Here is an 18,524-nt window from a genome sequence, read left to right on the forward strand (position 1 = left end):
CTGCCTGATTTAGAAGCAGTGTTTATTTTTCTGTAACTGATGTCAACCTTTGGATCGTAATTTCTGTGTTCGCTGCAAGTACCTTCTCTTCAGAGATCTGTCACTAGTGGCATAGAAAGTCTGGGGTAAGATCTGGGCTAGAGCTCAGTAAGCCCTGGTACTGAGCTATAGGAACATGGTTTAGTGCTTCTCGTGACTTCATTAAGCAACTTACCAATGGCAGGAACAGCCAAAGGGCCTCTCTGCTCTTACTCCACTTCCTCTCTAGTCCTTCACTCCCCTGCCTTTGCCTTCCCACTGGCGCTGGTCTCTTCCCAGAAGCATCCCAGTAATGACCTGCTTTCTTCCCTAGAGGATCTGTTTGGTGGGTGTGCTGCCAGTGGTTTGTAAGCAGTTTATGATTCACCAGGAGCGTGTGGGTTGTGTTTGGAGGGATACACAAAGCTAAAAAGCTGTGCTAACAACTTGCTCAGAGGGAGCTCACCTGCAGATGTGAGGGCAGCCTCTGCAGCACTTGTCTGCAGCCAGTGCAGGGTGGGACACAGCCTGCCCACAGCACCAACAGCAAGGCAAACTCCCTGGTGTGTGACAGGACCACATGGCTCGGCACAGGCTGCTCCAGGTAACATGTCTGTGGAAGGACACAGCACAAATTCTAGGCTGTTCTGGCAGACGGAAACATGTCCAAAGGGAAGAGTCATCCTGAGGATAAATCAACACCCCCAAGACTTCAGAAAGGATAGCACCTGTACCAGGTGGAGTATGGACAACTGTTAGTAATGGACTTCAGTCTGAAATCTGCTGTCTTCCTCAGGATATGCTGCTAAGGAAACTTTGGGTTATTTGATTTGCATTTAGCAGTACCTACATGGGAAATCTAATTTAAATATGAGAAAACACTTCATTGCAGTGAGGATTGCTGAACACAGGAACAGGTTACCTGCAGAGGTTGTGGAGTCTCCATCCTTTGAAGATACTCAAACCCCAACTGGACATGGTTCTGGGCAGCCAGATCTGAGTGACCCTGGTCAAGGGCCGGGGAGCTGGACCAGACCACCTCCAGGAGCCTCTTCCCACCTATATAGCCCTGGGTTTCTGCCTAAAAACCCTAGGAGCACTTTAGGACAAAGTGAAATCACAGCTGAAGGAAATAAGGATCCACCTGCTTGCCCTTGCGCTGGCACAGCCCAGGAGCGCTCACACCATCTCTAACCCTTTGCTGACTTCCAGCCACGCATTTCTTCCTCTCCCTATAAGGTTTGGCATGGGCAGCTCTCATCACTGCCACCACCCAGACCATGGGGATGAGGGATAAATTTCCCATCCCATGCATCAGAGACTGGAGGACTTCAGGCAGGAGCCAAGCACATGCCCCAACACAAGGACAGGTACAAGGAACCTCTGCCCTGCCAAGACTAATTGCTGAATCCTTGCCAAGTCACACAAGGGAGGGAGGATTATCAGCCCTGCAGACAGCATGAATTAAAACTCAGACTTAATTAACTTGAAGGTACCTAGAAGAGATTAGAATGCAGGAAAATCATCCTATGAGAGGAAATAGCTACCAGACAACATTTCCCATACAATGTGGCAGTTAAGACAACACCCAACTGCTAACATCTGGGCTAACACTTGGGTCATGAAATGCAGTTATGCTGAAGCAGACACATGTCCCAAGTGGTAGGCAATACCGTGACCCTAGAGCTGTTTGCAAGGCATTATGGACACAAGCATCCACCAAAGGAATGGAGACCTCAGTTTGGAGGAAAATCCTGAAAATTTGTTGCCTTAATCTTGCTTTCCTCTTAATCCCTGTACAGGACCTAGAAATGTTATCTTCCCTGAGACTTCTGCAGTGGCATGTTCCCACCCCAAACCAATGCTTTGTATCCTCAGCTGTGCAGGCACTGAACTGTGCAGAGGGTCACAGTCAGTCCGTGCATGCTGTGCAGCAGGTAATGAGGGAAACACTGCCTTAACTTCTTCAGGAACAGGAGAGGGATTGGAGGTCTCTGTTGTTGGGCAGCCATTCTCACTCGGCTATGAGTTGTTATAGGATGGTTTGATCCCAGGCCTGAGTGTATTTTTACATGTGGTTGTTGATTTGTGTTGAAGTGACACCATTTTCTGGAGATTGACAAGTGCGTGTCCTGTCTGTGAATCCTGCACCAGTTTTCAGTCTCCTTCTCTCTACCTTTTTTCAACAGAAAGACTATCCAAGCCTGGTGTGAAGCTGCTCCTGGGTGGTTGTTGCATGGTTAAGACATGCTGAACTGAGTGCCAGGTGAAGGGTATGTCCCATGAACTGCTACAGTTCAGTTGTGTCCTGTATAACCCTGCTACCTCTGCCAAAAGAGGAGGAGCACCGTCAGCAATTCAAGGTTAGTTGGCCTCCCAGGGATGGTCAGCAGCTTGGCACACTGAGCTTTTGTCAGGCAGCACCAACTCGGCCCGAGGCTACGCTGCTGGCCATGACTTGGTAGTCACTCCTTTTGAGGCATTTTGTGCAAATCTCAGCCAAGACCTTGGATAGCCCCTGACCACCTGGAAAGGCAGCCACCAGGCCGTGGCCAGCTGATTTTGCACATAAAAAACCCCCAAACATTTTCCTCAGCCAAGTATGTTATAGTTTAATCCAACCCCTACCCAAGGGGCAGAGCAAAAGAGCCTGCAGCTTGACTGACAGCAGGTGGAACAATGCTCGGGGAGCCATGGAAGGATGCAAAAGTATGGGGTTAGCAAGGGGCCAGAAGCCCCCGCGCACATGTGGGAACAGAAATGACAAGGGGAGGTCAGAAGAAGAGCGGTTGCTCTCCAGACGCTCTTGCATGAGGAAACTTGAGCAAATTTTCAAACCTACTGCAAGCACTGGAGGTGTAAGCACCCACTTCCCACTTGCCCTGCTCCTCCATCCTTTCACCGGTGGCTGTTTAGTCTTAGATAAAGCTGAATATCTAAACCTGAGCTTACACCATCGTAACGAACAGCAACAAAAAGCCTCCCAACCAAAACACACCACCTTTGATTGCTGCAGGTTAAAATAACTTCTATTTGTGCCGCACAATGTCCTCCACCTGCAAAGGGCCACAAGTCTCTCTGTCACCTCTGGGACCTGCAGAACGTGTTCCTCTGCTCTGAGGCGTGGCCTGGTCCTGGCCAAGACACCGAGGGGCTGCACTCACTCTCCCTTCCAGCCGGCCCTGCAAGCAGGAGCCCGAAGCATTTCTGCATCCCACTCCCGGTGCCTGGGTCACAGCCCGGCCACAGGTGGCCCCCTGCAGCCCCTCTCCTCTCCTGGGTTTGTATAAGCCCTGGGTTTACTGTAAAGTACCTGCCCTCCCTGCTCATGTCATTGCATAACATTGCATGGTAGCGAAGTCGCAGGAACTCTCAGCTACACACAGTCGTTTCCTACTGTGCTATTTTAAATAAAGGGGTTAAAAAAAAATCATCGAAAAGAAAAAAATCAAAGCTAAAATGTTCTCACAGTGCAGGTGGGAAAAAATAATCAAAGTAGTTTAGAAATTGCTACCTACACCCATTGAAGAGTTCTTCTACATATAACAAATATTTAGGACCAAAGAGAGTTAGCTTACAGTTTCTGCTTGTTCATTAAAATATGACTATGCAGAACACGTGCCCAGCACCACATTACTTACTATTATGTTGTGGCTGGGGAAGCGGAAGTTAAGGGAAAATAAATATGCCTAATGTGACAGCTCAAACCTCGCTCTTTGCTATCGGGAACACCATCAACTGGACTCTAATCTCAGAAAACAGACTGTTATTACCCATGGCCCTTTGGCAAGCATTACTGGTGTCCAGAGTCATATTTTCCCTGAAGAAATATATTCTCCTTGATGTCCAAAGATGTTGCCAAGTGCTCAAAGTAAAACAGTTCTGAAGTATCTTTCAGTTCCAGTAACCCATGGTACAGCACCCACCAACAGCTAAGACTGCACTTTCCAGGTCTATGGGTGGTTGTGTTTAGTTTGTTGCTGGGGGTTTTTGACACGTTTCCTCTATCTTACTGCATGAAAAATTTTCTTAGGATTGCAACGGCAATTAATCAAGCACCAAAATCTGTTTTCTTCTGTTCTTTAGGTCTGCCACCATGTCTTCTGCATAATGCAATATTTATTAATAAATTTATAAAGCTTGCTTACATAAAACAATGTAAGCAAGACACATTTACAACAGAAGTGACAGTGATAGTTTTGATAATTTTTTTGCTTGGCTTTGCGGTTGACCCTTGCTTTCTTTAGGAGGTAAAATACCATCTCACAACCCAACAGAATATTCGGGTATTAGGCTTTTTATCTGTGAGTAGGAGTCAAATCTCTACATTTTAGTTATTTTGGATTTGTATTTTAGTTAAAAGCAAAAATAAAATTGAACCACATCAGCCCTTGAAACAAACCCAGGAGAGGAACTGGTTCCACCCTGGCAAACCACACTGACACGTACAGGCCCACAAGGAGTACTGGATCCACATGGTGAATATTCACAGATGAAATTTTACTTCCCGTCTCCAACAGCATTTGAAAGAAATACTAGTTTTCAGTGTAGACACTGCCCTGAAGCAGTGTGCCTTGTACAACTTGCCTGTGTGTGACGCTGGCAAGTGTTAACTCATCTGTGTGTTTTACATCCCTCTCCACTCTGATGTGAGATATGCCCTGCAAAATTTTAGCCATGTGAAGAGGCTGGTACTGGGCTTGTAGGCTGAATGAGCCGGTCACCTCTGCCAGCATTTATCACCACATTATATACAATGTAGTTACAGTAAATTCTCCACAAGAACCCATAAACTATTGTCAACGAAAGCTCAATCCCAAACTGCACATTTAATAAAGAAACAAGTCCCCAAAATCCAGCAACTTACTACTGGAATACAGACAAGGAAACCAGCTCCTTGTTCTAGTTATGAACATCTCATCTTTTGCAACACACATCCATGAAGAGGAAGGATAGATGATGCATCAACAACTGCCTTTCCCGAGGCAAACACATTATGTATTCTTTCTCCTCACACTTCATGTCTCTACCAAAGTGGACACCTATAGCATATTTTCACTTTTCATGTCCCATATTCCTCATTGGACCTTGAAACCTGCTTCTGCCAGATGCTATCCACCCCTAACACACAAGGTCAAGCAACTCTGATGCAGCAGACATTCCAGAGCGAACACAGCTCCTGAACAAACAGGCTTAAATGCATTTGCAGTAATTACTTACATTCAAGCTTTACCTGAAAAATGAAAAAACCCCCAAACAACCTGATGATTGGAGACCCAGAGATTCATACCTCTACTCCCATTCTCCCCAAGCAGATGACATCCAAATCCACGTAAGAGCCACGAATTTCTTCGAAGTCTTTGCTGCTCAGTACTCATAAATTCCCACTAGGTATTTGCAAGTGCATGCAGCTATGTGCATGCCTGCAGGCAAGGTTCACATGCTAGACTCCTGGAGTTTTGAGACTTTGAGTTTGCTATTGTCACTTGGCATTCTCATCTCTTTTTCAAAGCATTTGGCATGCACAGAAATGGTCCTTTTCAGTCTGATTGTATCAATCAGTATGTCAGAGATGTGATCTTTCCAGTTCTGACCTTCTGTCATCTTTGAAGGGCACAGAATTCATTGGAAGCCATGTAAAACTGAGGAGCTCCCATTAAACCTTACAAATCCTGTTTTAAGAGGACTTTGATTTTCCACCTCACATATCTGTCAAAAGTGGTGGAAAAACTAGAGCTGACTCTAAGTCCATCATCACTCTTCAGAAAGCCCACACATGGTCCTGTTTTTGAGGGAGGAAATCATCAGGAAAATGATCACCACACCCAGGTAACTGTAGGCAGTCTAGAGAAAAAAAACCCAGATCCTTCTCCAGAGCAGAAATAGCTCTGATTTTAAAAAACCCCACAAACCTACAACAACAGAAGAACTAAAACAAACAAAAAAATCCCAACCAAAACACCCACAACAAAACAAAAAACCCCCCACAAAACAACCAAAATTTCACATACCCCCTTAATCAGGGGGCATTTATAAATTTGTTGCTACAGGGTAGTTTTAAAAGTTACAAAGATTACAAATAATCACATAGCTTTCAAGAACCTTTATACATCATCTTTTTTAATTAGATTAGCTTTACAAGCAACTTGAGAGCTCTTTCATAATGAACACTGCTTTTGAAATTACACAACTTTATAGGCAACCTGTAAATGAATCCTGAATTTCTTCGCCTGCTATAGATAAAGGTCTCGTATTTCACAGCCAGCTAACATCATGAATAAAAATAGCATTATGAAGCTTTATTTTTAACCAGGACTAGACACATACAGATCATAAGACAGTTTAAAAAATAGTTGTAAAACAAGGACCTGCTTGGTGATGCTCAAGACTGAATATTCAACCGACATGAAATGAACAGTTTCTGAAGGACATGGAAGAAATGGCTGACCTGATTTGTTGACCCTGTTGTAATGACTTACATGGAGTGAAAAATTAAGCACTTTTTAAACCTGTCCGGCAAGCACAAACCTACAGTGTAATTAGAATTTGATACGCTGTTTAACTGCAGCAGTTTGAATTACAGAGGGACTGAAATGAGTTTAAAGGCTTATGTTTACATTTCTAAAACAAAAACAAAAAAACCTCTGTTAAAGTAGTACTAAAGAAGATGAAGTAGAAGATGAAGTAGAAGAGGCGAGTTTTTTGCTTGTTTTATTAGTAACCTAAATGCACTGCAGACCAGACAGTAATGAAGATTTGCACTCCTTGGCCAGGTTGGCAGAGGCACTTACAGTAAAGTATCCTGTCTGTTTTTCTGGGAAGAAAAGAGGAAAGACGAAGAGAACTGTACAGGGCAAGAACTTACTAAAAAAAGGAAAAGCGAAATCAAAACAAAACTGGGATTTCTGTTGGTTCTCCTAAATGATATACCAATACTGAATTTTTTCCCCCTTCTGTCAGTTTGTTACTAAACAATTAGCTTTTTCATGTTTTACATGAACAATAGTAATGTTTTTAATAAAAAATTACTGAGCTTTCCATAGAAAAGGTTTCTAATTGAATACAAACTATACAGATGCTAAAACTGTCACAAGTTGTAATATATACAGAAATATTTCTGTACACTCACATTGTTTTGGCTAAGTAAGGAAATAAGGAACAGATAGAAAACTGCAGTGGGTAAGCTGATCAACCCCAAAACTCCTGTAAATATGAATGCTGTTTTTGATAGGTTTGCTTTTGTTTTCTCAAGCTTTTAAAGCTCAGAAAAAATAAAGGAAAGAAGAAGAAGAAGAAAAAAAAAAATCAGTGTCCAAAATATCAATTTCTTAAAAATAAGAATATCGAAGTTTCTGCACATCTCACTTTTACTCTGTGATGCCCCCTCTCCTTGATAAAATGAAAACAATGTAATAGAAAGTAAGTGTTTTCTTACTAAATATTTACCTCAGTATTTGTCAAAGGGCCGTGCCTTTTTGGGGAAATCCTTCAGCACAGTGAAAACTTAAAGATGTATTGCACAAGGAGCCTACAGAGTGATGCACTTCAGCTTCAGTGTGCTGACCATTTCCTTGATACTATATAATAGATCAAGGTGTCAACTAACAGACTGCGCGGGACACAAATATTTGAAAAGGAAATTAAAAAAAGGGAATTTTAGATATTCTATTAACTTATATACAAAGGAAAGAGGGGTGGCAAGTATTTTTTAGAAAAGGGAGAAAGCTCAAAAATTTCTGTCAAGTAAGTAAGGAGGTTCTGGGTACCTCTAATAGCCTAGGAAAGCCCTTGTATATACTTGTAACTTGATGGTATTTACCAGGTCCCCAAAGCCAATGACAGCAACCGATAGTGTCAAGTTCACTTAGTGCCAGTCACTTAAAAAATAAAAAAAAAAAACACAAAAAAACCCTAACCAAAAAAAAAAAAACCAAAACAAAGAAGAAACAGAAACTTCCCCTCTGTGGATTCAACATACAAAACCACAAACTCAACGTTACTAATAGCGAGATACTGATTTGCTTCTGTTAATAAGGTTCAAGAGAACATAGTCAAAAAAACAATACAGCAGCAATCTTTAAAAGTTAAGATTAGTGTGAGATATGATATAAAACAATCAGGTTTTTAGCTGGTAATTAAAGTGCTCTTTTTCTGACTTAAGGTGTAAAGAAAATTAAAGTGATTATCAGTTACTGGCAACCCTTACATTAAATTAGGTCTTTCATGGCAGAGGAGAACAGTATGAACAGTTTTACAAAAATAGATCCATGTTATTTTGGAGAATACTGTAATTTTTTTCCTTTTTTTTCAGTTTTTCTTTTTTTTTTTTTTAAGACTCAATTTTGATAAACTGTACCTGGTCATACAAAAATTACCCAAAATTCAAACTTTTACCATATAAAAAAAGGGAGAGATGAAATGGATTCAGCTGGATGACAGGTCTGGCAAAATATAAGAATGGACAAATTCTATGTAGGGCACTTATTTATGTCCAGATGCATATGCTGTTTCTTACTGATTGCTTATCTTCTTCACATAAGCAGTCACAGGCCTGGAGTCACAATCACATAGTACAATGCTTCAGCAGTCAAAGAACCTTCTATTTGATGCAACATTGAAACACTGTTTGCTTCCTTATTAAGATGTTGGTTTGTTGTTGATTTTCCTTTATCTTGTTATTCACATTCAAAAGTTAATAGATAGCATCAAGATTTATCAGGGAGAATAGCACAGGGAGTTGCTAAATCAAAGGCTTATAAAACGTCTTTCCCAACTGAGTCAGAAGGTTTATTAAGTTCAACCCTCACACCTTTTTCACCTGCAGAAATATGAAAAGGAAATCAGTATTATTTTTCAGCATTTATCAAAGTACAGTTTTTACAATTGCTACATTCACTGTCCAGATTAGTTTTAAGAGAGTACTTCGAAGATGGTTTAGTACAAATGATCTAGCAAGATAGGTATCTTTGTATACATGCTCTGTATCCTGTGCTGTGTAAAGTTAACAAGCCATGGTTACTCTTCCTCTCCGAAAGGCAGCACATATTTGGCTGCTCACACAGAGAAGTGGATACTTCACATCATATGTGTAGTTCTGAAGCTCATCATCTCAGACCTTATAAAGGTAAGCTTTAAGAACGGACAATTAAGAATCTGAGGATACTGCCCATTATTCTGTATCAGAACATCCAGAGCTTCTCGGTATTTACCTCAGTAAAAAAAAATCTCTGAGGGATTTTTAAAATGCAACATTCCATTTGACCACCAACCAATGCGCACCTCTTCTGTCCTTTTTCTAAAAACTGACCTATTCAGGTCACCACAAATAAAGTTTGACTATCAAAACATTAACAGACACAATATCCCATACGCAAGAAAAAACCACATATTCTGCATGGCTTTAGTTAGACTGACACTAATCCAAATATGAAGTTTTCTATTTTACGACATTTTATTCTATAATTTTATACATTATTGTCAGTAGAAAATAAAAAGCATCTTGCACAATTCTTGCCACAGATATACAGCAAAGAACACAATTTTAATTGCAAATGACAACTGAAAACACAACATTATGGTAATCTAAACCAGTTACAGGGTAAACCCATATTGAAGGAGGATGAGGAATTTCTTCACAGAAGGGGTGATTAAAAAATAGAATGGGTTGCCCAGGAAATGGATGGGGTCACGATCCTTGGAGGTGTTTGAGAAAAGACTGGATGTGGCACTGAGTGCCATGTTCTAGTTGACCTGCTGGTGTTCAGTCAAAGGTTGGATTCAATGATTTCAGAGGTCTTTTCTAACTTAATTGATTCTGTGGTTCTGTGAAATTTAAACAACCCAGCCTTCCTTCCTTAAGTGCCAACAGTTTAGGGCACTTGGGATTGGGGCAGAGGAGGGAGCACCTTCCCATCAGGCGCAAGCCCACCCAAACCACTTCCCTGCACTCTCTCTGAAAGGGCAGCACCTGAAGCTGTGCAGAGGCAACAGCAGAGCTCTGACCCAGTAAAGCCAGCTCCAGGAGCTGCACCGTCACACATTTGTGACATGAAGGCCAGCTCAGAGATAGAAAGGCTTCTTGTGGAGAGAGGAAGGCGTTATCTGTCACTCCTGACTGCCTAAGAAGTCACTGTGCTTTGCCAGGCATGTGCCACGGAGCAATGGGACATCCTACCTGGCTGGAGCTGAGGGGCTCCCTTCACAAGCCAGGCAGGAGCTGCACTGCTCTTACCACTCCCAAAATACACAGTCACCAGCTGCACCAAGGGGGACTGAACTGAACTACTTAGGAGCTTCAGACACCTAACAGCACTGCATGGAAGTATCATTTGGAAATGATTGGCACATGTCTTCAACATCATTGGCATCAGAGCTCTTGACAAAACTCCATGTATGTGTGCACTTGTGGTACACAAAATACACCTAATTTTCATTTCTTTTTAAACTACTGTAACAAACACAAAATTGTGATGGCAATTACAAGCATGGCAGAAGTTCTAGACCATTTCTCCTTATAATGCTAATTTGAACAGGAAAATTAGATCAACTTCCTCTTGAGGGAGAAGCCAGAAAAGGAAACCAGATGCTAGATACATGAAATTGGAAATGGAGGAAGTAACTCCATTCTTTGATTCCAGATTTTAATTTTAGGCTTTTGTTTCTCCAATATAAAATTTTAGTCATGTGAAGTTGTATTCACTTGTTGAATCACTACAGTCAATCAAAACTATTTTCGAGGCTCTCAGTTCTGCAGTATTCTCCACACCTATTAGGCAGACAAGACTAGGGGGAAGCTGTGTCCCCCACGTAAAAATACTGAGCAGCCTCAGGTCTCAGAGAAAGTGTGAGCAGGACAGGCACTGACCTGGATTTCTTCCCCAATCTCTGCCTAGGAGTTCAATCCTTGGGTCACCCTTCCCTGTAAAACCCGATTCCTGAGTTATGCCGATTTCTCCCTCTGTTTGTGCATGGGGTGAGGCAAGGAGATGAGGCTAGACTACTTAGCTATTCTATCACCAAGAAAAAACAAACAATAGAGAAGATATTAACAAGAGATTACCTGTTAGATATTTTACTTTAGCTCGTGCTCTTTCATCTGCATCAAAATACCACACTGTTATTGCGTACCTAGGGAAATCAAAGGAAAAAGAACAGTGAAGCACTTGGCATGAAACACAACCTAAATGAGATGATACTTCTGCACTCTGATAAAATACAGTTTTCAGAAAGCAAGTGGTTGTTCTGGGTTTTTTTCCTATTAGTAGATATTGTCTGAACAGTCACTGAAGGGGTGATACTGGTGCTTTAAGTTTACACTTCTTTTTCCTAATGAGTTTGCTATTACAGTTCTTGCCCAGCACACATAATGAAGTCTCTGCCTATACCACCTTGTCCTGTGATCCCATCTTTTTACTAGGTCAAGTCCATCACTGAGTTACAATGCAAAAACCTGGTTTTTTGGACATTTGGCACAAGGAACAATTAACTATCATGGGTCCTCTATTCTTCTGCTGTTTGTAGGGGATTTAAATACAAAATGCCAGCTACTGAGAAAAGACTTTAAGGAGTTTTAGTAAATGGTATTTCACCCTCTAACTCTGCTGGGAGCACAAAGGGGGAGGGGAGAGCAGTACAGCTTCTTGAAAGGCTGCAAGAGGATGCACGGAAGGCAGTTTCAAGTTACTTCTCCCAGAGGTACTTCTGTTATCTCACAGCTCCAGTCCTCTGGCCATCCAAATGCGTCAGAACATGGGCAACAAGAAGCTTGGATCAACGAGTCCAATGCTAAATATTAATGCTATCTGGAAATGTTACTCATCACATGTGGGCAGTGAATGAGGGTACCTTTAGCATCATCCACTGCCCTGCAGTGAGGGACAAAGGAGATATGCAGTTTCCCCTATGCCTCAGACTGGGAGCAACTCCTCTAATACTCAAAAGATTTATGTATCCATGGTGGTTTCTGCCCCATAACTCTCTCCCAATTCCCAAACTAGCATATGGTAGCTTAATTTGAAATTACTGTTTTCTGACAGGTCCCTCCCAACAAGAGGGGACATAAAGCTGAAGTACCTAGTCAATCTTCCAGTAACACAGGAAGGTCCTAAGGACAAAGGAAAGGGAGAAGAGTGTAAAGCCACTACAGGAAATAATGAAGACAACATCCTTTAGCTGAGATCTGCTCCTGGCTCTGCGTGCTCCCACCCAGTTGGGCCAAGCACACATAGCAACTTCTAGTGTTTCCAGTCCTCCCACCTTTCTCCAAAATAATAGATAAGGCGTCACTACAAACTCAGCAGCACAGAGGAAGCCTAATCATCCACCCAGAGGAAAAAAAACAAAACACCTTTTTGTGAGGTCATAATTCACAGTGTCACTCATTTCTCATTAGAATTTGCTCATTTCTTGACAAAACAGGCATCATGCAGTAGAGAGTCCATTAGTCCTACCTTGTAGCAAAGGCTGGCTGTACTTCATGAGGGTTGCGGCGATCAGACCAGAAGAATAGCAGTCTATCAAATTTGGGTTCAATATCAGCGAATTGGGCTTTACCTTCTGGAAATATCCGAAGGATGCCTCCACTTACCTACAAATTAAGTATTTAAAAGCAATGCTTGAGAACAATGTCTCGTATTTAAAAGTACCAAGTATCAGATTTGAAAATATTTAAGACACTTGGAACTGAAACAAAAGTCTTTATCAGGTGCTACAGAAATTATGAATCTATGACTTTTCTGTCAATGCATTTAATAAAATGTTCTACACATTTTTCACTGAGTAATTTCAGGTAACATCAGTCTATATATAGAATATATACCTATCAGTCTATATATTATACATACACGGTCTATAGATATATATCTCTATATTGAGGTAAAAGTATCGCAGTATAGATGAGCGAAACATTGTATTTCACATCTAAGTTTCACTTTTCTCCATTAAAGGTATTATTTCATTTAACAGCAGCACAAATTTATGTAATGTTTCTATAATTAAAATGAGCAAGGAGTAGGAAACTTCGAACTAAAACCTGAATCTGTATTACTGATGGTCAATTTAAATCTCTTCCAGGTTTTGAAAACAGTTGGGCCTACCTACGTATGTCTAGAAAACAGCACAAGTAGGTGGGGTTAAATATGTAAGTCATGCGAACATCTTCCTACTTATAGCATTGATGTTGTTAAATCTAACTATAGATGGCCACCATAGGCCTTCATAAGAGTCATAACAGTGCAAGTACCAACAAGGCAAATTGATATAAATGACTGTTTTTTAATTGTGTTCTAAATCAGTAAACAAATGACAATTTAGATACATTTGTTCTCCTAAAAAAAGTTTGAGCTTCTTCTTCAATAAACAATATACTTGGTAGTATATTAAGTTGTAATTTAAAATAGATTTTGCAGGAAATGAAATACCTTTCTTCATAAATAAAATACCCAGATAGTAGATTTTTCACAGTTATTGTGGAAATGCAATTTGCTTGACGTCTACACTCTGGTATGTATTAAATTTTTTTCCAGGAGAGAAACTATAAATCAACCAGAAATGCCCCAAAGCTGCATTTTAAGATGCTCAGTACAACCAGTGCACTTATATGCAAAGATACTATCACGGCAAAAAAAGGCTGGTAATTTATTTTCTAATTGAAGGATCCAATTGGACATGAAAAGAGCATGTCAGAAACAGAAAGCTTCAAGTGCATCCATTTGACTCAACTCTCTGATCTACCAGTTCATGCAAGTATGTTATGAGGGGAAAAAAAAGAAAAATAAAAACTCTCAGCTGCAGCCTGTGTTATCCATATCTGCTGCACGCAATTCACAGAAACGGACTGCTTTTAGTGCTCTTCCACGTGATACTTCCTACCTGTGATAGAAGCATCAGTAGTTTTATCCCTTTTTTTTCCTACACACAATGAAAATAAACTTCTCCATAGTTAATGGCACAGTTAAAGCTGCCTTTGCATTACTCTTTCATGCTTTCAATACACCCATTTTTCAAATCTACCTAGCCCACTGAATCTCTAGGAAAATCCTTATTAAAAATTTACTTCATCATACTCCTTTGTAGTAAACTCTTAAAGCACTTGAACTGGGCTATAAATCTGTTCTGCTCCCTGTATCTACAAAAATACAAAGACTTGTGCTGCTTTGAACTACACTGATGTAGCAATGACAGTAACACTTGCCTTATTTGAAAATGCTCTCAGGCTAAAGCATCTCTCTATTTCTAAGCATACTCCATTAAGCAATCTAACAGTAAACTCGCAATTCAACAGGATTGTAAGGACAAATAAACCGAAGGCAGTTTCATATATTCTTTATTTAGTCTTTGTGTATAGGAGAGGCATTTACTACTTTCCTTCAATCTTACTGTCAAAAAGGTCCTGCTGGCATAATTCAAAACCTTGAAAATAAACACTTCATCTCTATCTGCTCTCACTAACAACAGAGTTGGAGGGGGCAAAGGACACCTACAGCTAACATAAAGTAAGAACACAACTAAGGCACAGAAATAAGGACATGAAAAAATATGCCTGTAGCGAAGGTGCATCAGCAAGTATATCTAAAACAAACAAACAAAAATGTTTAGAAAGAAATTATTGCATACCTTGGCATCCCAGTCCTTATTAAGATAATATATACATGTAACACATCTTCCATCTCCATTTGGATTATCGACATGGCGCACGTATCCTGTTCCATTGCCTGGATAACAAGCCACCATAGCCTGCAGTCAAAGAAACAAATACAATAATTAATTTTATCCGTGTGCATGTGAAAAGTCTATTTTATCTATAATAATTCTTAAGTAATTAATACATAAGCAACAGAAAAATTAAACTAGAAATACTGGGCAAAGAATTTTTTTTAGTTGTGTTTTCTTTCTAGCTATAACCTGGTTTTGAACACAGATGTCAACAACAAAGGAATGAAAGACACTGAGAGGAACACTTAATTAAGGCATGGAATTAAGGTGGGGCTGCTCCCAAGTTGTGACTAATCCTTCAGATTTCCCTCCCTTCGGTGAAATAGAAGAGACAAAAATGTTTCGTATATAATTAAGTAGCATGTGCTTCTCCTTGTGATATGTTTTCCAGACTCAGGTTCAGAGACTTGAGTTCAGAGCTACCTTTATGTACTTTTTCCCCCTGTGTTTCCAATTCAAAGAATTTCTCCCAAAAAATGCTATCAAACTTTATTTTTAGGAGACTTAAAGACAAGACCAATAGCCCATCTTACTCAATCACTCCAAGTGCATTCTTGAGTTTGTGTTTTGTCCTGTACTTAGGAGGTCTTTGAACCTTTGTTGAAACAAGCCTACATGTATAAGAAAAACATCCTTTTTAGTCAAGAAGTGAGAAATTGAAAACAGACACTGAACAGCAATCTGCAATAACCTTCTGACATCAAACGATTCCCAGTACAGTAGCGTATTAAACTTCCCATGCTGCACTTAGCTCAGCTGACTTGAAAGACCTCTTCAAGATGGTTTCTGAGTCTTCAGACATGCGGTTGTGCATGTGAAACAAACCTGCCCTGGCTAACAGACAGCCTGATTAGCTTGATTAGCTATCAGAGCACATCGCTGGTTCCTTGTACAGCACATCACTCCACCTTTATGCATTTGCTGGAAACAGCAGTTACTTCAGGTTTTGGAAAGAGATCAGAACAAAGTTTTCCAGATCAAGACACCCACTGCCATCACAGTGCTCAGATGTCTGCAGTGACAATATCCTATCTGCAAGAAATTGTAACATGAATTTAAAAAAAAAACCACCCTAAAAAAAACCCCAAACAAACAAAAAAACCCAAAACAAAACAAAACAAGTGTGTTTCTACTAACACTGCTAACCTCACTGACTGTCTGTTGTCTGAAAAAACTAAAAACTTCTAAAAACAAACATTCCTGTCCAGATTTAGCCTGCTTAACTTAGAATTCTAAGTTAGACCCCTGGATTGCAAACTGTTTCATCCCTCATGCAAAACATAAAAAATATTTTCCCAATAAAGTGTTAACTATGAAAATGTAACCAGTATATTGAAGTAATTCAAATCAACTGTTTTAGTGCATTTTTTGCTTTATACTAATAATTTTAACTTTCTCTCTCCGCTTTTAAAATCTCATAAATAAAGCTTTCCACAATTTGTATTACACACAAGTGCTGAGAAATATATTCAGAGCAGGTAGCTCAGTAAACTGTGTTTTAAGCAGTCTAAAAAATAGCTTAAAGTACTTGCAGTTCAATCAGTAAAATATTTGTATATCACATGTAAGCAGAATGGATTTTACTATCTGGGGCTTAGATAGCAGCAACCATTTCAAAATCTTTATTTCCACATATACTCTACTAATGGCAGCAGCAGGTTTTGGTAGCTCTGTCTAGGCAGAAATCAGAACAGTATTTGCCAAGCCGTAACACCGTGGTTACAAAGATGCCTAGACATTAAGCCCAACTTCCTTCACATCAGTTGGAAGTGACTACACTGTATGAAAAGTAGTCAAAACTACAAAATTCAAATATACTTCTCATTTTGCAACTAGGCACTTCAGCGTCTCCATCTTTTTACTACAATCATAATGCAGTCACCATTACAGGCCTCGCATTATGAAAACCTATTACACATATCAAGAATGTGATCTAATATTTGGCAAAGTCATGACTTAGTAGTTTTGCTGCAGGATGATAAACCTGCAAAAATCAAAACAGTGAGTTAGAAATACGAAATAATGTAATAAATGTCCTGTAATTTCCTTTCTTACGAAGAAAAAAAGGAACAAAACAAAAGCAAAGCTGGGCTGGAAGAATAAGATATTTGGTTTCCACTGAAAGCAAAAGTTTTTGAAAGAAGTCTCAGGTACCACAAAAAAATCCAACTAAGCTCTCACAAAGTACGAACAGCGCTGAAAGCGGAGCCAGGTCCAATCCTGTAACAGTATTCCTACTAACAGGAAAGTTTTAATTTAAGCATTTTTGCTGAGATATATCGTGCAAATGAAACCCTGACATTAATTGTTCCTCAATATCTATGTGAAACAGCAATTAAAACTTATTCAGAACGAGGAGAACTTTGAAATCAAGTAGCTAGAGCAATGTCAATTCTCACTGAAATCACAAGGATTTAGACTTGGATATGAAAAGGTCTTCAGGCATGCAAAAGACCCACATACATGTCACTGAGCTAAAAAAACTACTATTAAAATTTTAGGACAGTTCTCAGGTCTCTCTGGTCAATACAGGTTTTTTTCCAAAGGCAGTTGGTTGCAGTCTGCTCCTCAAAAAGACAATTTTGCAGGTAGAGAAGCACAGATTTGCATCCTACTGCTATAGTTTCCTTTACGAGGTCCTGACAGGTACTTGTTCTCTTTGCTGAAGGGAAGGCAATAAAAGAATACTTAACATCAACATTGCTGAAGAAAAAGAGGAGCAGCAGGACTTTTTTCTGGGTAATCATCAATTGTCACCAACTTCACATAAAGAGTAGCTGTATTCAATGTCAGAAGTATTTCATACAATTGAGTCTAAAATACTTTCATTGTTTAAAAAGAGCTCGTTTTTAACTTTAGAGTCTGAAATTTCTGCTATCATCAACTGCAAGAGAGGAGAAACAGTTTTGTTGCGATAACTTATCTAATATGTATTTGTTATAACAGTAGGAATGACTCAGCCTTCAGCAGCAAATTGGAAAGCAAACAAATTCGGGACTGAGTGGGTGTAGCATAATATACATTGCTTTTGCCAGTCAGTGTGACAATTCCCTCTCCCCAGTTAACCTATGATAAGAAAAGGTACAAAATGTAACAATTTATCAGTCATGGGAAATATATTGCTTTGTGCAACAATATAAAGCAAGTTCATGTCAAACTGTAGTACTGCAAGATTACCCATATGGAAAGGACAAAGAAATGATCCACGTAAATTACAAAGCCACATGCTTTTGTGGTTGCTTTAACATTTTACAGTACAAATAAGCAGGCAGATATATGTCAAATAGAGACAAAAAATTTGTGTCTGAGGTTGGTTTTTTTTTTCTAAACACTGTTAATGGCCATCAATAGAGCCACACATTTGAGACCACAAAGTCCAAGTCCTTAACATTTTAGGCTATGAAGAATAAAGTTGCTAGCTCTCTGAAACAGTTACCTGTCTCATCTGTTCCCCCATAAAAGTAATCAATGAATTCAACTCAAGGTATTACTTGCATTTTCTTAATAGAAAATGAGATCTCCCCTTTTGTGCTTCTTAGGCATTACAATTTTTAAGCATTAAACTTAATTTCTGCAAACAATATATTTAAGCCATATGCTGGATTTGTTCACCCACAGGATTCCTTTGCAAACACTGTAAATATTAACCTTCTTTAACCCCACAGCATTTTGTTTTAGGCTGAGCACTCATGTCGAGCACATGAGTGCTGTCCTAAGATACCCTCTGGAATTCATGAGTAATCAAGAAAGCATGAAAGTGATATCTGCCCAACCTGCATCTATCAAATCCAAAG

At 39.8% G+C, this 18,524-nt stretch overlaps 1 protein-coding gene across 2 annotated transcripts in view; it reads right to left on the bottom strand.

Annotated features, from left to right (window-relative positions):
* Nucleotides 1-6,117: 6,117 nt before the first annotated feature.
* The window catches only part of EGLN1 (egl-9 family hypoxia inducible factor 1), a 35,595-nt gene continuing 23,188 nt past the window's right edge, over nt 6,118-18,524 (bottom strand). Inside the window, exons 2-6 of one of the 2 annotated variants that reach the window (XR_007903934.1) lie at nt 14,632-14,751; nt 12,468-12,604; nt 12,091-12,121; nt 11,078-11,145; nt 8,820-8,836 (exon numbers count right to left, since the gene is read on the bottom strand). Coding sequence is in view for 1 of the 2 variants with exons in the window: in XM_051783474.1 (XP_051639434.1) it covers nt 8,772-8,836; nt 11,078-11,145; nt 12,468-12,604; nt 14,632-14,751 (390 nt within the window). In the remaining variant the exon portion in view is untranslated. Of the gene's footprint in view, nt 8,837-11,077; nt 11,146-12,090; nt 12,122-12,467; nt 12,605-14,631; nt 14,752-18,524 lie in introns of both variants that reach the window. The other variant, XM_051783474.1, reaches the window with a different exon arrangement.

This window comes from Manacus candei, unplaced genomic scaffold (genome assembly GCF_025592945.1).
Source record: "Manacus candei isolate 608988 ecotype Guabito, Panama unplaced genomic scaffold, ASM2559294v1 h1tg000017l, whole genome shotgun sequence".
Taxonomy (NCBI): Eukaryota; Metazoa; Chordata; class Aves; order Passeriformes; family Pipridae; genus Manacus; species Manacus candei.